This window comes from Centropristis striata, chromosome 24 (assembly GCF_030273125.1).
Source record: "Centropristis striata isolate RG_2023a ecotype Rhode Island chromosome 24, C.striata_1.0, whole genome shotgun sequence".
NCBI classification, from domain to species: domain Eukaryota; kingdom Metazoa; phylum Chordata; class Actinopteri; order Perciformes; family Serranidae; genus Centropristis; species Centropristis striata.
In genome coordinates, this window is record NC_081540.1 from 19,216,286 (window position 1) to 19,235,124 (window position 18,839).

At 36.2% G+C, this 18,839-nt stretch overlaps 1 protein-coding gene across 1 annotated transcript; it reads right to left on the bottom strand.

Moving 5' to 3' along the window:
* Positions 1 to 856: 856 nt before the first annotated feature.
* On the bottom strand, positions 857 to 18,536 carry abcb6a (ATP-binding cassette, sub-family B (MDR/TAP), member 6a). The gene is made up of 20 exons (XM_059328212.1): positions 18,269 to 18,536; positions 16,903 to 17,426; positions 14,887 to 15,027; positions 14,610 to 14,799; positions 12,711 to 12,803; positions 12,435 to 12,627; positions 12,224 to 12,345; positions 10,386 to 10,495; positions 10,221 to 10,286; positions 7,865 to 7,990; positions 7,023 to 7,099; positions 6,867 to 6,930; positions 6,678 to 6,763; positions 6,534 to 6,591; positions 6,335 to 6,439; positions 5,769 to 5,943; positions 2,740 to 2,852; positions 2,561 to 2,655; positions 2,082 to 2,150; positions 857 to 2,010 (listed from the first exon to the last, which is right to left on the bottom strand). Exons 2-20 carry the CDS (start codon positions 17,416 to 17,418, stop codon positions 1,848 to 1,850), a joined length of 2,562 nt encoding a protein of 853 aa, XP_059184195.1. The 5' UTR covers positions 17,419 to 17,426; positions 18,269 to 18,536; the 3' UTR covers positions 857 to 1,847.
* Between the last annotated feature and the right edge of the window lie 303 nt (positions 18,537 to 18,839).

An 18,839-nucleotide genomic window follows, 5' to 3' on the forward strand; every position in this document is an offset into this window, starting at 1 on the left:
CTATTTTTTTCAAGTTTTGCAGAAAACACAAAAAACTTCACCAAAAGTGTAACATGACACATGACATTTATTGATAATTTATCTCAAAAAGGATGTAACAAAGGATGGCTATTGGCATAGTAATAACACTGTGTGTCTGTCTCTATATGTACTCTCATTCACACCTATGGGCAATTTAGAGTCACCAATTAAACCTAAGTGCATGCTTTTTGGACTGTGGCATATATATATATATACACACACACACACATATATATACATATACACATACATACACACACATATATATATATATATATATATATATATATATATACACACACATATATATATATATATATATATATATATATATACACACACATATATATACATATACACATATATATATACACACACATATATATACATATACACATATATATATATATATATATACACACACATATATATACATATACACATATATACACACACACCTATATATATATATATTCAATTTCTTTCTATTCTTGGTTGGAGAAACTGTAGTAAAACCAAATTTCTCTCAGGAGATCAATAAAATGTTTCTGATTCTGTAGGTCACCTAAAACCTGATTGGTTTGGGCATTTGGCTTTGATTTTGATTTTATCCAGCACTTTGACATGCAGCTTCAGAGGAATAATTTTGACAGACTAAATTATTATTACACACATTAATAAAAATCACTGGAAAATACATGTACTAAAGAGATGCATGTACATAGTGTGTGTAGATATAGGTTTTAGTCCATCTTTTTTGTCATCCAAAACTAACCACATATTCACTGCAATCAGTGTTTCATCACATCAAACTTTGAATAATTTGAGAGAGCTGTCAGATTACTGACCAGAACACATTGCAAAAAACATTTATTTCTTAAAAGACAAAACAGAATAATCATGGATATAATACCTTTTGTGAGGTAGATTTAAAACATCAAATGATTGTGAATCCTTATCCAGAAACTGTATATTTGATTGTATATATATTGTATAATAGTGTATATTTTTGTAATTGAACACCTTTTTCATAGCAGATATTTTGACTTTTACATGCAGCAAAAGCAAAAGGTTGAATTGATAACATGTCTCCATTGTATTGTACCACTTTATATGTATACCATTAGCTTTTTGTGTATTCATTAATCCATTTAGATTGAGAAGCTACAATGATCGGACGAGCAACACACCCTGCTTGCTTTAAAGTAGTGATAGAAAGTACAAAGATTCTTACACAACAATAAAAAATGATCACTTTAAATTTAAATAACAGTGGAGCTAAAAACCAACAAACAAAAACTTATAAAAATAAAACGAGGCTGAATAAAATCCATTGTCATCCATCAACGGAGCCATGAGCCTCTCAACAAGAAGCAGTGCTTATTTCTCCTCCCTTTTCTTTCTTTAAATAATTTATGTCAGCTCATAGACTATTAGGAAAATGCTTGCTTTGCTTTTTAGACAAAAGTCAGTGTTTTCTTTTATATATAAAAAATAATTAAAGGACATTAAAATGTGGCAGGAGTGCTTCTTAAATAATAGAATATCCTCAACCTAACCTGGATGAAGGCCTGTGCCAACATGCACCACTTTTCATTCTTTACCTTCACAATAAAGGCTTTAAAAAATGATAAAAAACGTTGGCGATAATTACAACCAATACCTCGGGATACATTAACATATGTTTGGTACATTTTGACACGGCCAGATAGTTTTTGCCTTAATAGTTGCATTAAGGCACCTTCCCTTTTCTCCATGAACACATTCAGTTTGACAATACAAAAAAAAAGCAGAGTTCTCTTTAAAAAAGCAACAAAAAACTACATTCAGTGGCCGTGGCCGTGGCCTGAAGATGTTGATGGCGGCTGCAGTTTCTCCGACTGGCGGTCTTTTGCTTCCGTGTCCGACGAGGAATCGGAGTCCTGGGCCTGCTGTTGGTTCATCCACATGTCAGCGTACAAGCCTCCCTTGGCCAGTAACTCCTCATGTCTGTGATGGAGAGACAGTGAGTCACTCCACTGAAATAAAAGGATCAATTCAGAAGAAAAGGTCACACTTACCCTCCCTGCTCAGCAATCCGACCGTCATTGACGACCAGAATCAAGTCTGCTCCGATTATGGTGGACAACCTTATGAAACCCACACAAATCATTAGATGAAACAATTAAAACCGACATCAGGACCTCAGACAGCCTGTACATCTTCCGCCGCAGGCTGAAGACCTATCTCTTCCAACAATACCTCGGTTAAGCCATGGTCACCTAACACATATATATATTTAAAAAAAAAAAAAAAAAAAAAAAAAAATATTTGCTCTTCTTCTTCTTCTTCTTCTTCTTCTTTTCTATTCTTTTCTTCCTTAACATATAGCACTCCTGTAGCAATGACAGTTAGCTCTTAAAGTTATGTACTTACTTGATTCCTGTGGTCTATGTCTAGTACCTTCAGGTTGAATGCACTCTGCTAAATGACATGTAATGTAATGTAATGTAAAAAACAAAAAGGAAATAGAAGAAACTACAGTACATGCATGCTTTACCTGTGAGCTACAACAAGTGTTGTACGGCTGGTGCAGACTTTAGCCAGTGAGGCCTGGATGTTGCGTTCTGTCTGTGTGTCCAGTGCAGAAGTGGCCTGCAGAGAGACATTATTTGTTACAAATGGAAATAACAGCAGGAGCATTATGGCAGATATCACCAACCCTCTCTGTCAGCTCACCTCGTCCAGCAGGATGATCTCTGGTGCTTTGAGGATGGTTCTGGCGATGGCCACCCTCTGCTTCTCTCCTCCGCTCAGCTTCAGACCTCTTTCACCCACCTGAGTGTCATAACCTGCCAGAGGAACATACAGGAAGGTGGTGAAAAAAAATTGTGTATATGTGAAATATATAAAGATCCTGTAAGTCAGGGGTCTCAAACTCAAATTACCTGGGGGCCGCTGGAGACAGTATCCAAATAACCAAAAAAAGACACAAAATGACAGAAAAAAACTAAATTACTTAAGAAAGACACAAAATAATCAAAAAAAGACTGAAAAAACACTAAATGACTTTAAAAAGACATAAAAAAAAAAATACACAGAATTACCAAAAAAAGACACAAAATTACCCAAAAAAAGACACAAAATTACCAAAAAAGACTAAATTACTTAAAGAAGAAACAAAATGACCCGAAAAACACAGAATTACAACATATATATAGGCCTATACAAAATATTACGAAAAAAGACACAAAATTATTTAAAAAACACACAATCATTTTTTTAAAAAGAGACAAAATTATTAAAAAAAAGACACAAAATTACCACAAAAAAAGACACAAAATTACCAAAAAAGTAGTTAAAGGGACCTTCCCCACACAACACGGTAAAGTACCATACCTATAAAACTCACATTAAACTTTCATATCAAGGTGGGGGCCACATAATATCATTATGAGGGCCGCAATTGGCCCGCGGGCCGCATGTTTGAGACCCATGCTGTAAGTCATTATAATGAGAAATTTTATTGAATAATGTTGAGTATCTCAAAATAACAAGAAACTTTCTCAAACGATATTAAGTCATTATTTTAACATACTTAGTCATTCCTGAGAGAGATATTAATGGTGTGTCTACACCAAATGGGAATTTTCACAATGCAACACCAGCCGTGTCTGTAATAAACCACTTTTGCTGCTTGTTAAAGTCCCAAATATGTTCGTGAATTTCACTCAGCTTTCAAACCAAAAATAAACAGATTCTTCTGCAATAAAGGGATCAAAAGTATGCTGAAGTAACTTCATCATGATGCAGATTGGGAGAAGGTCTGGATTAATACTTTATCAGGTCTGCCTGCAAGACGACACGCAAACAACTTTTAAAATGCTTGTTTTCTGAATGAAGTTTGGATATAACAAGGCTGTGCTATGCAGGATAATCTCACTACTGATCTGCTTTTGCAACATTGCTGTAATTTTAAAAAAAGAAACTTGGACAGATAAATTAATAAATACTTGCATCTTTGCATTAAAAAAGTCCATCTGTAGAGTACTATGGTAACGACTTAATTGGGAGAGAGAAATAGGATGGTGACCACGTTTTATAACTCTGCCTTAAACTGTCCATTTAACCATATTTCATTATTATTATTGTTGTTATTTAATTAATTAATTAATTTTAATTATGTATACTTTCATGATTATTATGATTGTGCATTATTGTTTTATTGCTATTTATTTATTTCCTCTCAATTTTTTATTTTTATTTATTTATTTTAAATATTTAATTTATTTAATTTATTCATTAATATGATTTAATTGATTTATTATTATTATTTATTAATTAACACATTTATTTTATTTTATTTTTATTAACTCAAGTATTTGTTTTCCTCCGAGATTACTGTTGGTTATGAGAGGGAGGGATGGGGTTTTATGACTGTATGTTCGTTGTTGTGTTCATCGTGTATTACTTTTTGGGAAAAAAATAAAGAAAAAAATAAAGTTTTGAAAAAAAAAAAAAAAAGTCCATCTGCATTTGGTTTAAACACAGTTCAAGACATTATTTAGCAAATTATTCTAATTACTTTGAGATGCCAGTCATTATTTAAATGAGATAAACAAGTTGTGCAAAATCATCATTTTGAAAAACAAAGTTGTTATTTTGAGATATTGAGTGATTTTTTTGGATTTTTTCAAAGACGCTTTCTTACAATGATGACTTATGCTGGGTTTACACCAAACGATTTCCCCAGTCCCAGACTAAAAACTGAAAGTCTTTAGTAAATCTAGGAGTCTTACTGGAGTCACAGCGCTCCCGTCATCTCGATCGTTAAGTGTAAGGTAGTAATCTGCGCTGTTTCATATCAGTCTTTTCCTAGTCTTTGGTTTGCGATCATATCAAACGTGTTTGATATTATCGCAAGTCGCAGTGACGTAACACAATCAACAACCAATAGATGAGCAGACCGGCCAGTAAAACCACTTCGACAGGAAAAAGTTACATCACAATAATGTTAGTAAGCTCAAGCCTAAATACAAATATAGAGATGTAATATCTTTACGGCCACAAGCGGGATTTTGGGGGCGCTGTTTCATAGTAAAGAGAATAGTAAGCAGACCCGGTTAAAATGTATAAATAAATGTATACATAAATAAGTAATAAATAATTGATGATTAATGTGTGATCAACTAAATGAAAGTTGATAGAGCTGATAAGTATAATTATTCTTATTAAACAAATAAATTAAATATAATTAAATAGGACATAAATGTATATCATGAATTCTTTTCTAAATTTTCCTTTCCTTTATTCTTCCTTATCTATTCTTCTTGTCTATTTTTACTGTAAAATAGTCAGCTTTTCATGTCAGAAAAACAGAAACCCCTTTTCAGCTTTGTGAGGGGCATTTTGTGGCGTCTTCTTTTCTTTTTTTCCAACACAAACCACTGCACACACAAACATTGCATGGTAGGTAAAAAATGCTAAAAGAATCTAGTTGTAGTCTTGTAAATAGTGACCCTGCAAGATTCACAGTCTTTGTAGGATCTCAGTGTGAGACTAGGCTGTGACTAAAAACTCTAAACACTTGTCTTCAGATGTGAGCAGGTGTGAGCAGGTGTGAGCTGATAGTCTTGCAGGAGTCTTTCCAAATCTTTTCAAAGTCTTCTGGTGTATAGGTAGCATTACACAATGTTTCTTTCCCATCACATTTGCAGGAATGTGCTTCCATTACTGAGAGATTCACACGCCTCACATTACTTTGTTACCTTCAGGGAACGTCATGATTTTATCGTGTATATCAGCAGCCAGCGCCGCCTCCTCCACCTCCTGGTCGCTGGCGCTGATGCGTCCGTAGCGGATGTTGTCCCGGATGGTGTCATTGAAGAGCACGGTATCCTGGGGAACCACGCCGATGTGAGCTCGCAGAGACGTCTGCTTCACCTGAGGAAAAAACAACGACCACACAGTAATTAGTCGTATCCCACAGAGTGCCTGTAAACAAACACACCTTTATTAAAGACACGGTGCCTTTATTCCTCTTGGTGTTCTCAAGAGCTACATAACAAGAAGCTAATTTATGCTTATAGCGGTTTGATGGCTTCATTTGCACTTCAATTACACTTCCTTCTAATGCATATGTAAACCTGCAGTTTAGTGCTGGTGTCACTTTATTAAGCCATCCTTTTATTAAAGCTTGTTCTGGAACACTTTTAATGTTAATGAATAATTTATAACAGAGGCTTTGCTTTGAACTTTTACATGCATTATGATTACTTGAATTTTTCTTGTAATAATTATGTTTTCATGTGCTGTTCTGGTGCCACACATTTACTTTTGATATATCCTGCCCGTCGATGCGAATGCAGCCTCCCTGAACATCATAAAAGCGGAAGAGGAGCCGCATGATGGTGCTCTTTCCTGAGCCTGATTGTCCCACCTGGAGAGATTAAAAGGAAATTACAATTGTACGGTCCAAACAGAACACAGGCACTTTAACTCTGGATTTATTTTGAGTTGAATGTCTTTCTTACAAAGGCAACTGTCTGTCCTGGGAGCACGGTGAAGGAAACATCCGTGAGAATTTCTTTGCTGTTAAAAAAAAACAACAAACACAGACATGAGTAAAATAACAGAAATGAATGGACATGTTGGCTTACTATAACTGAGGAACCAACCCGTTTGTGTAGCTGAAGTAAACGTTCTCAAACTCCACTTTTCCGTGTTGGTAGAGAAGACTCCCAGCGTTTACTTCATCTTTTACCTGCAAGCACAGAAAACATGGAGAAATAAGCATATAATAAGCATCATAAGTGGATCATAATACACTGCTTAAAGTGAGTACACGCCACTTTTTTAAAAAGTACCTCTTGATCTTCTTCAAAAAGTTTGAACATGCTTTCCATATCAACGAAAGAATTCTGGATCAGTCTGCAATTGAGAAAAAATAGATTTTAAAGCATATTAATCTTTACGAGCTCGTCTACCACAATGCATTAGATGCCGTTTCTGTCTCTTCTTACCTGTAGTAGGTTCCAAACCAGTTGAGAGGAGTGTACAGCTGGATGATGTAGGTGCCAAAGAGAACAAAATCTCCAACCTAGGATCACAAGTTTGAAAGGGACAGTTCAAATGAGAATTCACATTTTAACCCATTGACGCCGGGAAAGCATTACCGCATTTCTACCATTAAAACCGGGAGCGCTGTTGCGTCACTCTACCATTAAGGCCGGGACAGCGGATATGTCGTTTTGTAGTATTCGTATTTTTTTCCACCTATTTTCGGTCTCTTGGCCAATGAAATGCATCAGAATCATGATCAATATATAAAATGTATTATTATTATTTATTATCATTATTATGATTTTTTTTTTTTATTACAGTAGGCTAATGAGAACTATGTCTTGTTCTTCCAGTGGTCATATCATGTTTGCATCTTGCTAATGGGCATGTATTAGTATTATGCATAGGATTTTTTATTCAGTCAAATGTAACATTTGCTGAGTTTGTTGATTTTTAAAAAAACTTTATTGAAGGTTTGGACAAATAAACTCAACTTCGTATGAAAGCCACGGGTATAAGATCTCAAATACTTTTTGAATTTCATTTTTATTTGCTACAGAGGCTGAAAAATCTATTATTTAGTAGGTGTTGAATTTCCAGAAAAACTTCAGGTTTTAGGGGGTCATTTGAAAATCGCCCAGAGGTTTTCCAGGCATTTTTTTCCAGGCGCTTTAGGCCTTAATGGGTTAAAGAGTAAAACATACACTGGATAATACAGAAGAATATATGCAATTTCAGAAATGTTTTGGACTAATAATAACGTCATGAATCATCACTGTCAGTATGTGGATGTGATTTGTACCTTAAACCTTCCTTCAGTCACAAAGTATGCACAGAGCAGGGAGCCGGCCAGCAGCCCTGCTCCGATGATCACGTTCTGAGTTTGGTTGAGGAAGGCGAGGGACGCCTGGGTCTTCCACTCTGACGCCTAAAGACAGGAAATAAACATTAGACACATGCCAGTATGTGATGGACATTAAGATGTACATGTGTGTTTTTGCTGGGAAACGGTTATATTAGCACGTAAATGCAGGTTGAAAAATGGGGGAATACCTGCTTAATGGCCAGTAGAGCAGTATGTGTCACTTTTTTTTTTTTTCTTTTTCATAATTTAATTTTTTTTTTTAATTTATGTAATTAAATAAACAATTAAACATACATTTTCACCTGCATATTTTCAACCCGGTCATTACTAAATTACAAGACAAATTTAACATTGAGAAAAATAAAAATAAACTAGAACATTTTCTCTGGGGAAATTCTGAAAGGGCCACGGGGAATTAACTGCCACCTGTTAATGAAAGAGTGACAGCAGCCAGAGGTGGACTGGAATTTCTGGCCTCGAACAGTAAGCATTTTTGGCAAAACCATAACACCTATCATTGATCCGACTTCACTTTGAGCGTCCTGAGTTCTTCCTGAACCTCTACATATGTTTTTTTTTTTTAAGAAAAATGAAAAAATAGCTTTGTTAGAGCGATCTAAAAAAACTGTTCCATCTTCCTTTTTTTTTTTAAATCTCCCTGCGTTTTTAATATGGGACCCAATGAGGCTGTTGGTGGTTTTGGTGGCGAATCTGTGCGTCATACGCCCAAACTATAACTCTGACAGCTTTACCAGAGGATTGTGAGGGAGAAGACAAATTTTCCTATGTTTCTATGTATAAATTATTTCTGTAGAGTGGAATTTGCGGCCTGGAGCGCAGTTTTCAAATTTATTTTTTGACAGTTTTTTCTCTCCCTCTACACTCTGGCGATGACATCACACACTGTGGCACGAACATTCCGTGCAATACACACCCATTATAATCTCAGAATTTCTCCAAAAATGATCATGGTCATTGAACAGGGATTGATAAAAAACTATATGACGTATCGAAACGTGGATTAATACACGATACACAAGACTTGTGTCTACTGTTTAAAGTTTAAATGGAGTCTCTAGGTGAAATTATGCCGGAGAAGTAGACGTTTAAAAATCTCCAATTATTGTTCTTTTTCGCTCATTTTTTGTCGGCCGTCCCATTCATTTCAATGCAAAATTTGGGGCAAAATTCGTATTCTGTAGAGAAAAGTAATAGCACACCGATCCCGATCAAACCGCACGTTTTGATATATAATTTGTCCTGCCACTCTTCAAGTTGTAGGACTAGTAGCGGGACGAAATTGCGTCCGGAAGAGGAAGAAGAAGAAATCCACAGTATAACAGTAGTGCAGCACTGGTCCCTACAGATATTGCTGTAGGGACCAGTGCTCAGTGCGATTGCCCCGAGGCCCTAATAATAATAAATAAAAATATGTGTCACTTTCATTACAAATGCACCAGAAAATTGGGCTAGTAAATAGTTGGTCGAAAGCAGCCTGGAAGTCGGTGAAAATGTTACGGTTGTTACTTCTTTTTTACTCTCATCACTCTATTAACCCACTTTATTAGGTACACCTGTTCAACTGCTCGTTAACGCAAATATCTAATCAGCCAATCACGTAGCAGCAACTCAATGCATTTAGGCATGTAGTCATAGGCCTCGTTCAGACTGCCAGCCAAAATCTGATTTTTAGCCCATCCAGATTGGAACTGGATGGCTCTTCTGAAGTCTGAACAGTCACAAATCACATGAAATCCGATTTTTGCAAACCGGATCGAAACCACCTTCGGGGGGTAGTTTCAGATCACATTTGGACAGATGCGTCTCAGTCTGAACCTCCAAACACTCAGATCGGTTTGGACTGTCTGTTACGACATCAGACGCTCTGACGCCGTTACTATGGCAACCTGTCAGATCAGTCAATAATGTGGCCCAGTCTGAACAGAGCCATATCCGATTTGGACACTTGCTAAAAACAGTGTGGACAGTCAGCCCTAAAAATCGGATTTGAGCAGGAATCTGATTTGAATCAGATTCACCTGCAGTCTGAACGCAGCCTTAGTGAAGACAAGCTGCTGGAATTCAAAGCAAGCATCAGAATGAGGAAGGATTTAAGTGACTTTGAACGTAGCAGATGGGCTACAGCAGGAGAAGACCACACCGCCACTTTATTAGGTACACCTTTACAGCTAATAAAGGGGGCAATGAGTGTAAATTAGTAACTGATTAAGTCTCACTTTAAAACTCTGTGCTGACTACTTTGCAATGATTCTCAAACTGATTTTCAACTTACCTGATATTTTAAGATCGTGTCCTCATAACGGCTGACCTCATAGTTCTCTGCGTTGTAGTATTTCACCTGTTGCACGGACAAAATAAAAAAAGGAATGAGACGTCTTTGTAACTGAAACTTCTGAATGAACCTAAATGCAAATGGGCAACTAAACGCTTGATGTACCGTCTCAAAGTTTAACAAGGAGTCCACAGCCTTGGACCTGGCGTTGTTGTCCTGCTGGTTCATGTCTCGCCTGTATTTGGTTCTCCATTCGGTGATGATGATAGTCAGAGCTGTTGAAAACATGAAAAAGGAATGTTTTAGCAAATTATATTTATTTAACTGAACTATTCACATTGTTAAATATTATTATGAATAGAACTGTCGCAGCTTTTTTGTTAAAAATATAGGTAATGTTCAAGCTGCAACATCCAGGGCAAAAAAAAAAAATCATAGCATACAATACCGCTCAAGAGTTTGGGGTCACTTAGAAATGTTATTATTTTTTAAAGAAAAGCACAATTTAAAAAAAATAAAATACCATACATACAGTCCAGACATTGTTAATGTGGCAAATGACTATTAAAGCTGGAAACGGCTGATTTTCTTATGAAATATCTATTATATATTGTCCTGTGTTCCAGTGGCACATTGTGTTAATCCATGTTTATAGCCTTAAAAGGCTCATTGATCATTAAAACACCTGAGCATTATGTTAGACAGCTGAAAACTGTTTTGTGCTGATTTTAGTATTTAGAGGTAAAGTTGGAGATTTGTTCACGGTTAAAATGATTATTTCTACCCTGATCAATGTCTTTACTATATTTTCGATTCATTTTGTAACTCATTTCATGAATAAAAACAGTTTGTTTTCATGGAAAACAACAGACAATGTCTGAGTGACCCCAAAAAAGATTAGCAAATTATCTGTTATATTTACGTTATAAATAATGTCCTAAGGAATCTGTGTTGTATATAGGATTCTTGGAAGCTTTTGTAGAGTAAATAATGTGGTGAGAGTTAGCTAATATCTCTTTATGAGGGTCTCTAGAGGGACTACGTAGCTATTTGTATGACAAATTGTGATTAAATAATGTAACCCTGAGTGATCTATATGATGTTATATGTATAATCAAAATGCTGCAGAGATTTAACTGAAAGGTGGAGAAGTACTGGAAGAGAGGAGAAGTAAAATAAGGCCTAGATAAGAATGTTAAGTTTGTGCCAGAAAAAACACCTGTGATCTTTCGCCAGAGATGCTTATTAGTGCTTGTCCCGGAGAGCTGATAAGAGCAAGGTTACCCAGCTGGGCAAGAAGCAGCATTAACAAGTGCTAAAAATGTGTAGCAGATGATGAGTGACAAATAAAAAATAAAAAAGGCTCTGTGTATGACAAACAGAGATGAGTGAGAGATAAGAACATAGAAAGACTCTGTGGGAACTTACGAATGATTCAAAAGCATAGTGAATAATAACTCAAAATCATAGTGATAAGGTAATGCCACTTATGTTGAGTATTTTCAACCCCTAAACATATTGGTGTCTCACTGCCAGGAGATGAGGTAATGCCACCTGCACCTAGGGGGGCGGATATTAACTGAATAAAATGATGTTTGGAGCAGCCCCTAGGAGGAGAAATCTAAAGAATCAACAAATTTTATTGGAGGAAAGGTCATAATGAATATTTATGATAGGATGGACATATGTGTGTGATTTCTCTATAAAACCTCATGTAAGTTTTATTTCGAGTTAGAGAGCTTATGGACTGCACCTTGTGTGTATTATATTTGTTCTCTCCACTTTTTATCGATAATAAAGTGTTGTCACAACATCTTGGACTCCTGCTTGAAGATTTTTGAGACCTGTTGGAGAGTTTTTTTGAGCTGTTTTCCAACTGGGCGTTTGAATAACTGTTAAAGAAGTAATTTTTTCCAATTGGACTCCTTTAAAAACTAATTTATGAGCTATTTGACCTACAACTTGGACCAGCAAATTACACGACACTTTGGTTCCAGACTTACTGAGGTACAGGGTCATGCAGACGAAGATAATAAGTCCGAACCAGGCGTTGAAATAAGTGATGAAGTAGATGATAGAAATGATGATATCAGCAATAGTTGGAAAGATGCTGAACACAATGTAGCTGTTGAGGAAAAACAAGACAGTTTAGTAGATTTTCTCGTCAAATTCACACATGAGAAGTCGGAGAAAAAACTGGACTTGGCGGTTTACGTGAGCAGGCTGTTGATGGAGGTGTTGCCGCGGTCGATGCTCCTCAGCACGTCGCCGGTTTTGCGGCCCAGGTGCCAGCGCATGGAGAGGCCGTGCAAGTGGCCGAACAGACGCACTTGAACCACGCGGCTGGTGAACTGCTGCACCTTGATCCACAGGAAAGAACGCATGTTGCTGACAAAACCTGAGGCGCCTGGGAAAAGAAGAGTATAAGGATGAGATCTGGCAGGAAATGAATGAGCGGCATCATTTGTAGAGATTCTGACTTGGTCCTACCTGCACCGCCGCCCTGCAGGAACTTGAGCAGGGAATAAATACACACTGTGGTAGCCAGAGTGTTCCAGCTGCTGCCATCAGTCAGTTCATTCACTGAGACAGAGACATTAAGGGAAAAAAGTCAGAACAGGAATTTGGCTGGAAGCTAAGCTAGATAAACAACAATAAATGAGACAAGTAAAATTGGGAAAGTGTTCTCAGACAAAAGGGTTTTTATATCCCTCCTCTGGGGAAAGATGTCTCAATTTGTGTGTTTCTGAAAGACACAAGTCGTATATTTATATTATTTTTTATGTGTTTTTATTTGCAGGGTTAAGGGAAGACACTACAGGGTAATAGGGTCATTTTTTTAACTTATATATATCACCATTAAACTCCCCCAATTTGTTATTTACATTAAGACAATATTGTTTTGCATTACAAGTTTTCTGAAATGTTATGTTTAGACATGCAAATGAGGCATGAACTCATTAATTTGCATATAATTTCAGGACATAAACCTTAACATTGGATAAAGCAAATTTTAAAGTTATTATTTCACTTTGTTGATATTAGATTCAAAGTTTTGTACCGAAGGAATTGGGATATTGTCCTATTATTAAGAAAATCAGAAAATACTGTAAAAATATATTAAATATATCATAAAAAATCAGCGAATCAGCGCTGTGAATAATATAAAGACAAACCCTTCTGTAAAAACCTTCAGAATATAGTTAGGAATAAAACTGGTCAGTCTGGTGTCTGTAAGTGGAGCTGAAGTTCAGATTAATGAGAAAAAATTAATTTTGAGAAAACAGTCTTTAAAGGTTTTTATACATTCTTAATGGAAATGACCATTTGAAGTGGAAATATTGAGTCTAACTCACAGCTACAACAATAAAGAACATGTAAAACACACAGAGGTGGGTAGTAATGCGCTACATTTACTCCATTACAAATACTTGAGTAACTTTTTGGATAAATTGTAATTTTAGGAGTAGTTTTTTTGGACCATACTTTTACTTTTACTTGAGTATATATTTGAAGAAGGAACGGTACTTTTACGCCGTTCTATTTGGCTACGTGATGGTAGTTACTTTTTTTTTTATTCATCTTTTTTTTTAATTACATGCAAGATCTATTTCTACGTCTTCAGCTTTCAACCAATAAAAAACATTAGAAAATGATCTTGCCAATCAAATGCAGCTACTTGGGTCAGATGACAAGTGTTGTCATGTTGGTCGTAGCCATAGCAACAGTGAACGCGCACTTTTTAACGGCCCGTCACCTGCCTTGACTCACATATGAACTAAAGTGACATCCCATTCTTAATCCATAGGGTTTAATATGATGTCGGTCCACCCTTTGCAATTTATGGCAATATATTGTATCTTTAGTTTGAAGATTGCTGTTTTATATGTTGTTTGCTACTATTTTATACCGTTTGTGTTGCTTTCAAAAATAAATCCGGAGAAAACGCAGTACTTGTACTCTTGAGTACTTGAGTAGTCTTTTCACTGCATACTTTTTTACTCTTACTTGAGTAATTATTTTTATGAGAACTTTTACTTTTACTTGAGTAATTATAATCTTAAGTAACAGTACTTTTACTTGAGTACATTTTTTGGCTACTCTGCCCACCTCTGAAAACACATAATATTGTGCAGGATAGTGGGAGCTTGTGATGACGAAGTTTAGACTATACTTCACACTGCAATAGAACTCTAACTTTTAGTGAATTTAAGTAAATTTTAGTGAGAAAACTACAAAATGTAGTAAAATATACACCTAAATGTTTGTTTTGGATGTTTTATTTCCACTGCAAGAAGACATAATGAGAGATAAATGGCGCAAAACCACAAAATAAACATGTTGTTGCCTGTAGTTTCTCGCTATAAATAAAAAGATTTGCCCCCTCACCAATATTCTTGTAGTAAATCGGTACAAAGACGTTAATCGCTCTCTCGACTCCCAGCAGCGTTAAGCAGAAGAGGACCAGCAGCTGGAGGACGATGTTTCCTTTGGGCCACATGTAAGGAAGAAGCATGCGGCATTTCTTGCCGAAATCCTTCCAGGTGGACTGGTTCTCTTCGGTTCTGCCCAAAAGGCTCTGAGAGAGAGAGAGAAATCAAATACCTAACACAGCATTGCAGAGTGTTTCCAATTAGGAGCGTGACAGGTTTTAATGTTGAGCTACCTGTCCAGTGTTCTCTACGTCACGCTCATCTTCGTTTATCAGCAGCATGTATGGTCTCCGTGGCAGCCCTGGAGCTTTTAAACCAATGAAGAAGAGCAGCATGGTGCCCATGTAGCGCATCAGCCACAGGGCAAACTGCACCTGAGGGGTTTATGGCAATCAGAAACAGATCAATACAGATACACAGAGCAGTTTGTCAGCATGTGATAGTGACGATATGGTACTTTAATGATCATAATGCAGCTGTAGATGATAAAAACATTACTTAACAGACATTAGTTATGGAATTTATTACACAATGACCAAGCCTGTGAGTCATTTACAGCAATATATTAATGTACAAGTTAATATTATAAATTATTAATTATATTCTAGGCTTCTTCACCTGAAATGTATTATTCAAATTGAGTAAGTTACTTGAAATAATTACTCAAATTAACAATAAATTGTATCCTATTTTGCAATATTAAGCCATTATCATATAGAGATGGGTAAGCCATTATTTTCAGAAGATTTTTGATTCGTTTTAGATACTTAGTCATTATTTTTTAGATAAGTAAGTTATTATTTTGAGGAGCTATTGCATATTTTTTTCAATAAAAAGTCTTCAATTTGCAATACTGTCATAAATTTGAGAAACTTTGTCATTATTTTGAAATTATAAGTCATTTATATTCATTATTCAGGAATAAATGTCATTATTTTGCGAAGAGTCATTATTTTGAGGAACTTTTGCTTATTTTCCAATAAGAAATTAAATATTTTGAAATACTGTCATTATTTCAACATAAGTACGCCATTGTTATTATTGAGAGATGAGCAAGTCATTCTTCTTTTTGCACATTTCTGATGCATTTAGTTAGCAATACTGTCATTATTCTGAGAAAAATGTCATTATTTTGAGGAATTTTTGCTTTTTTCCCCAAAAATTATTCAATATTTTCCAATAGTGTCATTATTTCGGGATAAGTGTGTCATTATTATGAGAAACTGTATCATTATTTTGAAATCATGAGCCATTATTTTGAAATCATAAGCCATTATTTTGAAATTATAAGCCTTTATTTTGAAATCATAAGCCATTATTATGAAATTATAAGCCATTATTTTGAAATCATAAGCCATTATTTTGAAATCATAAGTCATTATTTTGAAATCATAAGCCATTATTTTGAAATTATAAGCCATTATTTTGAGAAAATAAAATAAAAGTTTCTCCTTATAATGACTCAGGATATTTTGTTCATCACACCGGTAAAACTAGCTTCCCATATACACATAAGAATACAAATGTCAAGTCATGCTTACAATTATATAAGCAGGAAGTGCGACTGCAACTGACTCAACGTGGGAGGGGCAAGATTTTAACGATTTCATTGGTTAACAGTGCAGCTTTTAGGATCTGAAAGTCAGATTGGGCCATGACTCAGCAAAAAACAGGCTCCAGCCTTGTGCACACTTGTTATCATTGGTTGGGTGCATTTTTTTTTTGTGTGTGCCAGCTTGTCTCCCTTTATTGTTATGCATGAAAAAAACTGCACAGCTTAGAGCAAACTGGTAGGTGTGTCTCAAAAGACACACCTTTAAAATAACTAACCTTTGGTCCATTAAAGCCCACATATTCAAAGTGATAAAACATTAACAGGGTCGGGATAAGAGACTGAAACTTAATACTGAATAAACAGAATGATAATACACTTGGTGTATGATGATTAAATCTAGTCAGAAACTTGTGCTTCAAAATAAGCACTTGAGTCTCTTTTTGCAGTTTTATTAACCCATTGAGGCCTGAAAAACCGCTGGGCAATTTTAAAATAAGCCTCTAATTTTCTGGAAATTCTGGAAAAATTCTGGAAAAAAAAGTGTGAACTCTTCTACTAAATAATAGATTTTTCAGCCTCTGTAGCAGATAGAAATGAAATTCGAAAAGTATTTGAGAGCTTATACAAATACTACACAATGACGCAAACGCTTTCCAGGCTTCAATGGGTTAAACAATTCTAGATCTTCCCTCACCTGTTGTTGGTAGTTCTCAAGAGCCCACCACCAGTGAGGACTAAACCAGGAGACGAAGGCCAAGTTCTCAGCTGCAAAAGCCACGGCCCAGAAAAGCAGCAGAGCAGCGCTGTGGCCCCTGGTCCGGTCCATCAGCAGGACCCTGCGTCTCTCCACCCGGAGCAGCGCTATGGCCCAGGCCCAGCCCAGGATGGAGAAGCAGCCATACAGCACCACGTAGCCTGGGAGCTCTCCTCCGCTGGCAGCACGCCACACCATCCCACCCAGGAACTGAATCAGCAGGAGGATGGAGACGGCCTGCTGGAAACCGTACAGACGGGAGCGTGGGATGAACTTGGGTTCCATCTCGGTGCCATATTTCTGGTAGAATATGCAGTGGATGGTGCCGAGGAAGAAGGCGATGGTGAGCAGGATGGTGGGGAGGAGGGTGAAGTAGAAGCAGGGGGCGATGCCTTCATCCACCCAGGTGTGGGAGATGGAGGAATTGACTTCACAGTAGCTCTGAATAAACACCATAGCTGCAACTGAGGAGGGAGTACAAACAAAGTGATAGTTACACATTTGCAGTAGTGGAATGTAACTGTACTGTACTAAGTCAAATTTTGAGGTACTTGTTCTTTACTTGAGTATTTCCATTTTATGTAACTTCATACTCCACTACATTTTGAGGCAAATATATTTACTTACATAAAAACATGATCAAATTTAAAGTGATGAGACTTTCTTTTTAAAAATCAAACCACATACCAGTATATTAAGTAGTTAAAATGGGCCCTATTTTAATTATTAAACAACAACATTAAGATGCTGCTAACTTAAATGCATCAATATTAATAATCCAATAATATATTTGGGGCCATTTTGCATACAGAGTACTTTACTTTTTGATGCTTTAAGTACATTTCGAATACAGGACTTTTACTAACTGTGGAGTAATTTCCCAGTGTGGTATAATTAGTACTTTAACTTAAGTAAGGGATCTGAAAATCTTCCTCCACTGCACATTCAGGTGTTTTAGACCCAGAAACACAGAAGTCTCTATCTCTACATAAAGCTGTCTGGCTGCTTAGCTCAGCTATATTAGGCTGTGAACTTCAGTGACAGCTTCAGCTGCTGAGTCATGGTTCACTTTTAACCCTGCTTTTGCTGCTGGTTATAAATTATGACCACACATAACCTAAATATTGCCAAAATGTAGTCGGACAGAGCAGTTTACAGAAACACTTCACACAAATGTCACAATAAGTGTTTACTAAACTCACTCCAACATCATTCACATTCAGAAGCTAAAGGTATTATTAGCTATTAGCATGTTTCTTAAAGACTTTACACATAAAACAGCTTGTGTTATAAGTTGTAACGTTACCTTATTTGGTTGCTGTCAGCTCACAGACTCTCCACTTGTCAGAAACAGAGGTTACTCCGGGTACACTAGCAAGTCCTCCAAATACTGATAGCTGTTTGCTAGCTTAGTCGGCTAAACACAAGTTTAACACGAACAGTTTATCACATCACAGTCTGGTGAGAGAAGAAGTGATACACAACTAGTCTTTTGTCATCGCTGCCATCCAAAGTGTGTGCACTCACGCTGTGTGGGCTGTTGTCCTTGCTGCGTGCTTGCTTAACAACATAACCCCATCGATGACTCGGCAATCGACGCTTTACGCACGTTTACACAACAGTGTTCGACTGCACGGCCTGACGCTCAGCGCCCCCAGAGGAGGAGAGCGGAACTGCATGGGCAAATAAAAAAATAAAAAAATAAAAAAATAAAAAAATAAAAAAATAAAAAAATAAAAAAATAAAAAAATAAAAAAATAAAAAAATAAAAAAATAAAAAAATAATAATAATAGTAATAACAACAACAACAACAACAATAATAATAATCGTCATCATCATCATCATCATCATCATCATCATCATCATACTGTACTGT